Here is a 12,774-nt window from a genome sequence, read left to right as displayed (position 1 = left end):
TATAGAACATATAGAACTAAATAATATAGAACAAAAATATCTAGATAAATAAGTAAATAATAAATTCAGCTTTCCAGTGTAGTCTCTCTCTGTAAGAGACCTTTGGTGGAACTTTTAGTACAATGGATGGAACATTCCTTGATGCAATTTCTAATATGAAATTAAATCTTGCAGGTGCCACAAATAAATGTTATATCAAGAAAAAATGTTTTATATTGACTATAAGAAGAGATAAAAAAATGAATTAAAGTGGGCAGAAAATAATAATAAAAAAAAAGAATATTTTGAAGTACCGACAAAAGAGTTTTAAGTCACATTAAACATATAGAAGTTCAAACCCAGTTAGAGTTTTCAGTTCTAACTGTTGCCTATATACATAAAGTATATTTACATATGAATGCAAATTCTTGACTGGGTATATGTATATTTTTATTATTATTATTTTGAAATTTATATTGAATTGTGAAAGGAAGAAACAAAAAATACTTCCACTGGAAATATTTTGCTTGGCTGTGCTTTTAAAGCATCTGATCTGACATGGTGCTGACTGAGATAAGGTTGGTGAGTAACCTATTTGCCACTAATGTCCAGAACTTTTGAATTCTGAGCTAAATCCACTTTAGATTATCATTTTGACTGCATTGGATAACGACATATTTTCACATAACTGTGGCTAAATGGGGTACAATACCCAATGTTTGAACATCTATAATACTCAGTTAAGCTTAGGTCTTCTATCAGAGTTTTTTTGTGAGTTTCCATGTAACCTTTTTTTTTTTTTTGCTAGTTTTCCGCTTCCCACAGTGTGCTTCTTTTTGCTTTTTCTGAGTGTGTATGTGTGTAGTCCTAATTTTTATGTTCTATCAGTTTTATTTTTCTAGGCAGAGTAAATGTGTATACTTCTGCAAAGAAAAATGAATATTATTTGATGGAAGTGGAAACCATTTTTCAGTTAATATCTCACTGCCATCTACTGTGCATGTTTTAAAACTGCACCGTGGAGAAAGCTGTGTTTCAGCAATGTAAGACTACTCTTAGTCAATTTGCTCTGAAGTTGAGGAAAACTCCTCAGAGCTCTTAGTAGACTGTGACATATAAATTCCATTCTTTGTGTAGGAATCTGTCTCTTAATTAGATGACAAAGTCTGATGATACTCAATATTGTCTAGAAGGAAAGAACATCAGATTTTGCTTAAGTAGTTTTCATTCAGGGCAGATGAAAAGTAGATACATACTTTTGGGAGGAAAAGAGTATCTCACTTTGCTTATTCTTGCCCTAAATAATAAAACCATTCACTTCTTAGTGGATATTTTGACATAAAAAGAGCTAGTGGGATTGAGATACAGAAATCTGCAGATTTTTTATTTTTATTTTTTTAAGTCAAGAAATTATTATGTTCTTCTTTTAAATGATCTTTCATCTCTGTCTGGCAACATACAAACACCAGTCATATGCAATGTTGTGTGTAGGATGGGATATAATCATTTACCCTAAATTATGAAATTATTAAGTTGAAAATAAGATGTCAGAATTATGACTGCCAGGAAGTGAATAAGATATCACACAAGTTAGCTCTGCATTACCAATGCTTTCGTACCAGTTTATGTAGAAATTACAAACTCTATTCAAGGCAGAAATTTCCCTGGTTTTCATCAGGAAAGCTCAGATCAAACAGACAAGAATGAGTAAAAATCATCTAACTGTGCCTTTTACATAAGGGAACTCATTTTCTTAGTCTATTATTGTAATAGCTTTATTAGTTTCAATAGACTACAAATATTTATAACTTACATCATTAACTATTAGTATTGCATGAAAAAGTAAAAAATAAGACCATTAAGTTTGCAAAATCAAGCACTTAGAAGCTGAAGAAATGCCTTCATTTCCTCCTTCATATTGGTTACGTTACAGCATAATTAGATTTTTTTTTCTTCTATTTTTACTCAGTAATTGTTCTGAGGCCTAGTTTGCTCAACATTATTCAACCCTTAGAACATTAAATAATTCATGACTTTTCTAAGGTGTTCATTGTTATCATACTTCAATGCTTTGCAAATATTAACCCATGTTTATAAAATCTGATATTTTGGGATTAGAAATGGTGGCATAGACAGATTATGTACTTTATGTGATCATAACATCCTTTCTGTTATCTTCTGAGGCAAATGTGTTTATGTAAGAGTTCAAGCAACAACAGAAATTCAACCAGGAGAATGAGGCACTGGTTTCTGACACTTGCCCCCTTCTGTCCCATCTCCTCAACCCATTTGCCTTTTTTTTTTTTTTTTTTTTTTTTTTTTTTGTCCAGTGCCACCATCCAAGTCCCAATCTCTTTCACTCCCTACCCAAAATGGCTATTTATTTTGGCTGATATTTATTTTGGCTGACCTCCCCCTAGTCATATTTTTTCCGTAGAACACACTGAGCATAGACAATTTAAGCCAAAATTTGATAATGTTAAAAAATAACTTCAGACCAAATTCTTATTAGGAAAGCTGTCATTAACTCCGTAACAGGTAATAAGAGTAGTGATGCCCATGATGTAAGGTTTACTATGCTACTAAAGTTCGTTGTGTTCTCTTTGTCTTCCTGTGAACCACTTGTCAGAGTTGGTCTGTAAATCATCCTTTAGCCACACTTTAAGCTTGAATTAGTAGCAGTGGGGATTTTCTTTTCTCTTTTACTGAATGTGTAAGATTTCTTAAAAATTTGTATATTTTTCTGGCACTCTGGCACTTTTTTTTTCTCTCTATATATATTTTTTTTCCTATTGGAGAATAATTTCTGGACTGAATCCTTTGTTGTTGTTGTTGTTGATTTGAGTATTGTAACTTTTCTAGCTCACCCTGCAGAGGAGATGCTGCCACACTCAGGATCTTAATTAGAACTACATCTGTAGGAGAATGTTTTACAAGTATGTAACATTTGGCTCCTAAAATGCCAAATGAAATGGAAGAAAAGGTCAAAATGTGCATTTAATGAGGTATGCTATTATTCCAGGACAACACTGTGCCTTTACAGTGCAGTGCAAATTCTGCATATGAAAGTAATAGAAAGGACATTTTAAAGTCCCATCATTCTGTAGTCATCAATGGAAGAGGAAAATGTTTTAAATAAAGAAGGAAGTATTAGGCATTTTGATCTCTCTGTAATGAAATAATTTTTATGTGAGTACACTGAAAATTTGTGAAGGAATTACACTGTGAAGTAAAGATGCAGATTTTTTATTTATTTATTTTATTTTGTTAAATGTTTTAGATTGAAATCCTTACTGCCCTCATGTGGATGAAAACGCATTTCATTTTCTCTGTCTGCTGAAACTAGAAGTGGACATGTTTCATTAGAAGAACTGTACGTACAACAGTATTTACACAGCAAATGAAGGACAATTTGGCCACTGAACTGATGCTGATGTCTGATGCCTCAAGCAGTATGGCTAGGAGTCTGTAAATATATCTGCTTCGTTTAATTCTGGAGAATCAGGTGTGCCATGAGTGCTAAGAATCTGCCCCCCAAATTCTGTCTGGAGAAAGCCACTTTTGCAGCTGACAGAAGCTGATGAAGGCTCTTTCTGAACCAAGTAATGTGTATCCTGAATTGACCAGAAGGGTCTGTCCAGAAGGTACATGCAGTATTTCCAAATCCCTTTGAGCTCAGGGTAGGAGACAAGCCAGGGAACTGAGCACGCATCTCTAATATAGCAACATGCATCTGCTTTAGGAGCAATGATAATAAAGTGGTACGAAAGCAACAACATAAAAAGAAAAAATGTACTTCACATACTGACAAAGCTGACAAAGTTACTCACAGCTATTACTCTATGGTGTATAGACAATTGCCGTGTATATTGGCATACTTTTTTTTTTTTTTTTTTTTTTTCAAGAATTGATGTTGGAATTACAATGTTACCTAGATGTTATTATACCTTTGCCTGTATATTATTATACCATTAGAAATTGTGTTACATTATTATCTAACAATAACATTTCATTGCACAGCATATTAGTTGACCATACACCTGCCATAAACAAGTAGTCCAAAAAAAGTTTAATGAATAACACTGTAAAGATACAGATGATTGTGATAATATACTTTGTAGAAAAAGAAAAAAAAAAAAGAAAAAAGAATTAGTCATTAGTCATTTACAAAGCAAACAGCAAAACCTAATTTTATGACATTGAAATAAAGGATTTGATTGATTGTCTTTGCCAGTCTTGCTTTTGTGCAGAACTGTGAGATACAGAATGATAGATAAGCTTTTTAAGGATTTTATTTTCTAAATAACTGAACACCAAATCTAACTATATTTCTGCTCTTTCTTAGGCCATAAACATATTTCAGTGTCTACACATAACTGTACAAAGTATTGAACATGTTTCTCTAAATTATGTTCTGAGCTGACTCAGATAATAAAAATGGAGGTGCTCTTTTTTTAGGGAGTTTGAGATAAAAAATGCTTTTCAAAGCATTAAAAAAAAAGTTAGTTACCTTGTTAGCATGCAAGGGAAAAGTCAGTTGAAATAGAAACAGGAATACAGTAACTGAACAGCCCGTGTTCAGATATCCTGCTCTTTGATTGAATTATTTGTATTTTCTCCCACCGCTGTTCACACCAAGGTCTTTCAAGGATATGTTGTCTGCAGTAATAAAATAAAGATTGAAAATCAGATCTGATGTGGAGGCCTGTGACTTAGAAAGGGGAAACAAAGCTCACAGCTATCTGCCAGCTGACAGGTGGGCGAGTTATCTCTGGAGACGATGCGTTGTCACTTAAAGAGCATTGCTGGCTGCAGATCCCATGTGCTGCGCTCAACGATCTGCTCTCTGGGGCTCTGTTTCTGATAAGGAGGGTTTTATAGGCTATGTGGACCAGGATTACTATCTTTATTGTCACTCTGTGTCCTGTACAGTAATGCTGTAACCTGCTATTGATGGGAGAGAGCTGGAACCAGTCTGGGAGGAAACGCTGGGCTGAGTAACAGGCTGTGGAAGAGCCTGATGTGAGGCCTCAGTGCCTCCTAGGATGTGTGGAGGGGGACTGTAGGGTTTTTCCCTTTCTAGCAACCCTATTTTTACACAATCTGGGCTGTATAGTTTTCAGCAGTTATTACAAATAGCTTTGTCACTCTTACTCAAATGGGTGGCTTGCTTTTCTCGATGATAGTGGAGGCTTTTGCAGAGCAAGGCTAGTCCAACTTTTTTATCCACCCTGTTCCCTCTGAGGGCTGGCAATCCACACAGTAGAAGTAAAACCTGTTCTTATGTTCTCCCTCCCTCCCCCCCCCACCCACTTTCTCTTCAGACAACTTGCCCCAAGCCAGGATTTTCCTTCTGTGTGCAATGATAAGTTCTGGACTAAAATAAACCACTGCTAATACCACAGAATCACGGAATCACAGAATTTCTAGGTTGGAAGAGACCTCAAGATTCTTTTCAACATGGAATGGGTTGTCCAGGGAAGTGGTGGTCTCCATCCCTGGAGAAAATAGGTAGATGTGACACTAAGAGACATGGGTTAGTGATGGGACTTGCTACGTAATGTTGGACTAGATGGTCTTGGAGGTCTTCTCCAACCTAGATGATTCTGTGTTTCCATGATAACAGCCTAAGCAAACCTAAGAACAGCAGAGCCCCAAGGGAGAAAGGGCCTTGGAGTCAGGGCTTTTGCTCTCAAGATCAGGGAGCATGGCAAGACACAGAGGAAGAGGCCACACAAGTGTCACTGTAGACAAGGTCCACCACCCTGGAACGTCTTCTGGAGTGGAGGGAGCTGCTGCCATGCTTGCTTCTGGTACCCAGGGAAAGTCTCCTCAGATGGCCATCCTCACCCTGTGGCCCTGCTGTTGGGGAGCCTGGAAAGTCTGTCTCTCAGATCTTCTCTGGGGATCTTTCTGTATTGTGTTCTTCAAAAGAAGCCTATAGCAAGAATTTGGAAGTTACTTCTGTTGACTGTGCTTTTGCTGACAAAATCAGGACTGTAATTGAAGTCTGAATTTAATAAAAGTTTTCATGCATTGGGACCTCAGCAACATAGTCTTTATAGTCACTGCTTTTCTGCTAATCTCTAATCTCTATTGTATCATGGTAGCAATACGGGAGCTGATGTTTAACCAAGGAAAACTGTTCATATTCAATTTTCTGGTTAAAATGACAGTTGCCATTTGGGACTGTGTTAGCATTGCCGGTCATCTGGATATTGTCTGTGTAGTTTAGTATTGTCCTAAAAATAATAAAACTTATTATGTACAACACAGCACTTGAAATTTAGTGAGCAAACAAAGGTGTCAATAACATGAGAGCAAGTTATGAGGCATGCAGGGCTCTGTGGTACTGCCCTTCCACAGGTTTCTACTCCAGGGCATGTGTAAAAGAAGGTGAGTTGCCTTCTCCATGCAGGCAGCCAGATGGCTGATGCTCTCAAATCATCATTATGATTTGACACTTACAGGAGCTATTTTGTAAGGCTTAAACATACACACCAAGCAGGCTGTGTGTCTTTTTACCTGTGCATGTCAGACTTTTCAGAGGTAAAATAATAGAAACTGTTACTACCTGAAACTTGCAGTAAGCTCTTGCTTTAGTTTTCAGGAGGACATTGTAGAGAAAATTAGATGTGGCACTGACTGGAAATTATATTTCTTTTTACTGAACATTCTGTACAGTGCAAAACTTCACAATGTGAGATCACTGTGCAAACTGTACAGCAAAACTCTGGTAAAATTCTGTCGGTCTTCTGACTGGATTGCCACTTGTTTCAGTTCGATTTTTCGCTCATCTGCTGCTGCCTTAACAATATTTCAAAGACTCAGGTGAAAAAGAAAAAGTGTCTTTAAAATGCAATACAGAATGCAGTGTTCAACTATATATTCATCCCAGTTCTGATGCCCTGCAATAAACCAGCTAATAGAATGACAAAACAAAATTGTGATATGGAAATTTGTGTAATCAAAACCATGTTGTTGTAATGCCCCTTAGCGTCAAGTATTACTTCTCTCTGACCTCATTAGGTGTGCCTAGTCATTAGATACAGTGTTACTAAAGAGTTTTAACTTAAAAGCAGCTTTGATTAATGATTGGTTGGACTGAAGTTTTACTTTGTAGGATTAACTAGATTTAAAAATGGCAAAATGCCATAGTAGTATTAATACCAGACTTTAACGAGAAGCAGAAGTAAACTCCAAGGACCCTTGCGATTTTAATATGGGCTAAACTCATGTTCTCATTACCTTAATGTCCTGTCCTGTTTTAAAAGGCAGTATTGTAATAATTCCTAAAGAATAGTAACATAGGCGGCAGATTAGCAGATTACAAATATGTAATCTCAAATATATATCTTCCTATGTGTTTAATGATTTATTTATTTTTTTTTTAATGATTTTGGAATCAGATTCATTCAGCCTTGTTATCAAATAGAGAAAAAATGTTTCATACTGGTTTGGGCCTTTATTCTTTTAGTTAAAAAACAATGTGGAAGTAAGTCAAAGTCATACTAGCAAATATTTCTCCCAATTAATAATGTGCTGTCATTGTAGTAAAAAAGAATAAATAATCCTCACATTTTTGTGTTATCAGCTATTTGAAATTTCTTTTTTGTTTTCTTACATTTGTTTACTTTTCTTGAAAGTTTAGGGTTGGCACCTCTAGAGATTAATGTCATTTTTTCTCCATTGATCACATATTTCAGTGTATCATACTGCCAAGAAAAAACAGACCACTCTCACTCAAGACAAAATTTAGTCATCTCCTTAAATCCTACTAAAGTTTATAGAATTTAAACATATATAGGTAACACAAAGCTGAATTAAGATCTGTCTATTTATTTTTATTTTTATTTTTATTTTCCCATGGGATCTTTGCTAAATTAGTCAAAGGGCACTGATTTATTATTAGAGGTGAACAGCAAAAAAATCTTTCTAATTTCAGGAACTCTGAGAATGTCTGAGAATTCTTCCTGTATTGATCCTGATTTCATCATTTTGGTTATTTTTCAGTGAACTTTCAGTAACAGAAAGTGTGTAATGAATTTTGTGTTTCAGCACAATAATGTGCTGTGAGAATTAGGCAGAGTGTGCTAATCATCAATAATAGCAGTTCTTTACAGAGGTGGCATTCCTTCTGCCAAAGCATGTAAGACTATGTCCAGCCAAATACTTGGGCTGCAATGCCTAATTTCTCATGTAAATCAGGGATATATTGGACTTGACTTAAATAGGATTACTCACTCAAGCAAATTTACGCAAGGGTCTAAGGCACGTATCCAGCTTTTAGTGAGTTAGAGTCTACGTACTTGTTTGGCTCTGGGCCCTAGGCACTTGCATAACATTGCTTGCATGAATTATCCCATTAAACTGAGACCCACATAAACATTATTACTCATACCAGCAAAACTGTGCATGTGGACAAGTGCTGACAGTTGGGGATCCTGCTGCCTCTTGTACTGTATTGAAAAGTTCTGTTTTCACTGATGATCAAAGCTTATTAACCAAGCATTACATCTGCAGTCTCCATCAGTAATTTCTGTGCCACTGAGTTCTTTGACTACATTTTAATATTGCCTTGTATTCTTTACTTAATTGACTTATTGATATTTTTTTCTATTTATTTATTTATTTTTTAGGAAGAAGGGCAACAAAAACAAAGGAGAAAAAAAAGAAGAAAAAGAATTTGATGGAGAGGGCTCAGAAGCAGCACAGCATCTTTTTAGCTACAGATAAAACAAGCCAGTAAAGACTTGATTTTTTTTTTTAATATATTTTTGCAAAGTGCACAAAAGCTGCTATACGCTCCTGCCCATGGATGCACTACAATTCAGCTGCTTTAACAGTATTGGTGGCAAATAACTTGTGAAAAGAAGCCCACAAGCTTGTTTGTTTTATTTATATATTTTTTATTTTATTTTTTCGTCTTATTTTTGACCTGAAGACTTCAAGGTCAGGAGCGCACTGAGTTGAATCAGTGGAAGTGGTGCTGAAGTGTGTCAAAGATTTTGTACTGAGTGCTTGGTCAACATGTTGACACTGAATGGAAGCAGGAAAGAAACCTATGTATACCTATGTATCACCATTAGGCGGACTTGTGCATATTTAAATAAAAAAAAAAAAAGGAAGTCTTGGAGGTGTAGGTACTATTGCATTTATGGCCTTTTTCCCCTATATTTGTACATTTCAAGATTCAATGGGTATGACTTACCTACTTAGTGTTAATGTGCATTGTTCTCAGCACCTGCTACATTGAAACAGTTGTATAATAAAACTGCTTTAAAACAATATACCACAGGAATTACTGCTTAGAGTTATGGATATGCAACAGACCCTATGTGTACATATTATGCTGTCTACATATAAATGAACATATTTACTGTACATCTATGCATTTTTATGTATAATACTTTATACAGGTTTAAAGTTATGTCCAATTGGTTCTAGTAATATACTTTAAAATAACCCGGTAATTGTTTACTTTTTACTATGTTTTAAGTATCTTTTCATATTTCTCAGTAGTTCCAAACTGGATTTTTTTTTTCTCATTTGTAAAGCACATTCAGATGGCTAAACTACCTTGTACTGGCCCTCATAGTGGACAGTGGAGTGTCAGCTCTGAAGTATACTTACCAGACTAGTAAAAGAAAAGTTTTTCCTGCTATTCTGTACTCCTATCTCATCCCCTGTGTATTTTATCTAAGAAGAAGAAGGGTAAATTTTTAAGATGAAGCATAATGATGATAGATGCTTTGAGTATCAGGAAAGAAAGTTTACAGAAGTTCTTGGTATCTAAGATTGTATGTGTAGTTTCTCAAATATGATGCACAATGATTTATTTCTGTTAGTCCTGATCCAGTCAGATACAACAGTTGAACACCTGAGTACAGAGAATCAAAAGAAAAACACTGTAAGAGCAGTCATTCAAAAGTATATCAAGCACCAGTCAATATTCCAGAATTTCCAGTTACTTGTAGGTTTAGAAAATTTAATCTGCATCTGGGTTGGGGACAGGGGGGCAGGGGTATGTCTTTGTAGGAAGTTAAAATGGCTCAGGATGTCTAATTTGGTAGTCCTGCATTATTGGGCTTGTATTTGAGGAGATCTTTTAATATCTGCTTGGAAAAGCCCACACTAAAATTACTGTCATTTATGCTGTCAGTTAGAGAATTTATTCTAGTTCTAGGACTAAACCTTGCATCGCTACCTACACAAACCAAGGTGTGGTGTTAAAATTATTTATATTGAAGTTGTGATAGGTCCGTCTAACATGTTTATCCTAACAAAAGGTTACTTCCTTTCACATAAAATCTAGGAATCTGTTGTTTCTATCCCCCACTCACTTCAACTCACTTCTGAGATAGGATAATACTGAATGTACTGGATGCGCTGCTCGTATAGGATCCACTGAGAGCCATTGCTCCATAGTGTCAGCTGTGGCAGTTAGCAAACTACTGAAGGAGTCCATCTCTCCCAGGCATGGATATTTGGCCTTATTAACATAAAAAGAAATGATTGTCTAGATCCCATCCCTCCCAAGGATTGCCATCTGGCTCAGTTAATGTCAGAATGATTCTCCTCAACTCTTTTGTTGGTTTTACAGTAGGTAAGTGGGTCCTCTACAACTGCTTGCCCAAAAAGGAGGAGCAGAGGGGAAGGTGCTGTCTGAATGCTCTCTCACTGTGATCAAGTCCATAAAACTTCTGTCTGACCTGGCTTAAATTGTACTTGCGTTACTGCACATGTGAAGTCCCAGTGCTCTCCAACAAAGAAAAAGGTAAAAGAGACCACAGAACCCTACAAATCTCTCTTTGAGATATACTTTAGAAAAATCCCACAAATCTTATTTTTAGTTTTATGGGTTGTATGCTTTATGAATAAACTAGGGAAATAAAGCACCTATGAGCACAAATATATTCATACTTACAACACGTATTACTAAAAAATGTGCAGAATTTAGACACTTACAAACATTCCATGAAACTGCTTGTGGACTTCCACTTAACCATGAGGTTTTCCCCTTTCATTTAAAATATGCTCATATTTACCTAGAACATAATAATGTTAAGGACAGTAAGATTGTTCTGATCCTGGGCTGCTATTTTGGACTTTAAATGCTCACTTTAAAATAAAAATAATAATAAAAAAATAATAACAATAATAGAAAAGGACAATAAGAATTGTAGCTGCCTTTTTGCTTACTGGTTATCAAATTTGGCTGTAAGTGCAGTGAATACCTGCGTACCATCCTTCTAGTAGTGGTTACAAATACTGTATTAGGCATGTCATGGAAAGAATGCTACAATATACAATAAAATGTTGTCACAAGCTTCTGACTTAAATATTTTTGGTACTTTTTAATTCAAGGAGTGTATTCCTTCGAAATAGCATGCAGACAGAATAATTGGAGAAGGTATGTGAATGCAGATTTCCTCACACTGGAGTGGAAAATATGGAGATTTTTCCAAACAGATTTGTTTTTGTTGATATTTACAACATGTTTGAAAAGGATACAGGCACTATATATTAGAAATACATTGATTTTTTTTTTCCTATTCATCCTCATGTTTGGATTTTCCTTGAGAGTATAGACACAGGAAACTCATCTCTAAGTAACAAGTGCTCTCATGTGTAGTTTCTTCTTTGACCTAGACATCTATTTTTATCTTTGTTTTGCACAGTAGATTCTATAAAAGCACTCATAGTATTTGGGATGTCATAAGATCATACTTCTCTTGAAGTTGGCAAGGACCTTGATAGACCATCTGATCCCAGTCCCTACTTGAAAGAGGGCTAACCTCAAATTTATTCAGGTATGTCTGAGGTGGAGGATTTCACAACCTTTTTAGTCCCTGTTTCAGTGTTTGACCACCTTCACAGGGAAGTTTTCTCCTTTTGTCCAATAAGAATTTTGTCGTCATGATTTCTGTCTGTCATCCTGAACTCAGTCTCCTCTCTAAACCCTGTTCAGGCAGCTGAAGACTGCAGCTAGATTTTCCTCTAGCATCTTCTTCAGGCTAAATAACCACAGATTACATTTTTTCCTTTTCAGAACTGTCACTACCTTTTGAATCCAGTTGTTTCTTTAAATACTGGAAGGATTTGGAGCTGTGGAGCTTCTGTCTTCACATTGTTTGTATGTCTCTACTTTAAACATTAACTATTGGAAATTTGTTTAAAACTAGGAAAGATTCAAATTAGCCGGACAAAACTTCCCATGTTATATTCATCTGTTAACAAAAAAATGTTTCATTGAGATGATGTCCAAATAATTCATTTTCCAAAACATACATTCTTTTATTCAGTTTTCTCAGAAGAGAGAATTTCATAGCCTCACCCTCCTTTTAGGACTTCTGTATCCTCTGTATGCCCTGCATTCTCCTAGCCTTCTAGTAAAAATACAGGTCAACATTTAAAGCAATTATTTTGTGGCTGGCTGGTCTTTAATGCATCTCAGCTGTTCTTGCTAGTGATATAGTGATAAATTATTACTACATTTTTCTTTCCTTATTGCTGGGTTAAAAAAAAAAAAAAAAAAGTTGTGCTCCACATTATGTTAATGCAAACCTTCCATATTATTCCATATTACAAATGTCAGTATTAGGAAATTTTTCTCTGACACTATATACTATATATACTATACTATATATATATATGTACTATATATATATATATAAAGATACACATGATATTAATATCTATAGAACATATGAGATGTGTCTTCTCTTAGTAATATGAGTTTATAGTGCAGAACAGAAATAAATATGTTAGATTTTCATTTGAGTCAGCTAAAAA

At 35.4% G+C, this 12,774-nt stretch overlaps 1 protein-coding gene across 6 annotated transcripts in view; it reads left to right on the top strand.

Annotated features, from left to right (window-relative positions):
• The window catches only part of RSPO2 (R-spondin 2), a 112,993-nt gene extending 101,684 nt beyond the window's left edge, over positions 1–11,309 (top strand). For 5 of the 6 annotated variants that reach the window (XM_084509732.1, XM_084509736.1, XM_084509733.1 and 2 more), the window contains one exon: positions 8,619–11,309. In XM_084509732.1, coding sequence (XP_084365858.1) covers positions 8,619–8,728 — 110 coding nt within the window. In that variant the 3' untranslated portion in view covers positions 8,729–11,309. Of the gene's footprint in view, positions 1–3,259; positions 3,737–8,618 lie in introns of those variants that run through there. The other variant, XM_084509737.1, reaches the window with a different exon arrangement.
• Positions 11,310–12,774: the final 1,465 nt, after the last annotated feature.

This window comes from Aythya ferina (genome assembly GCF_964211825.1).
Source record: "Aythya ferina genome assembly, chromosome: 2".
NCBI classification, from domain to species: Eukaryota; Metazoa; Chordata; class Aves; order Anseriformes; family Anatidae; genus Aythya; species Aythya ferina.
The sequence above is the reverse complement of the archived record's forward strand: the minus strand, read 5'-3'. Positions and strand labels throughout refer to the sequence as shown.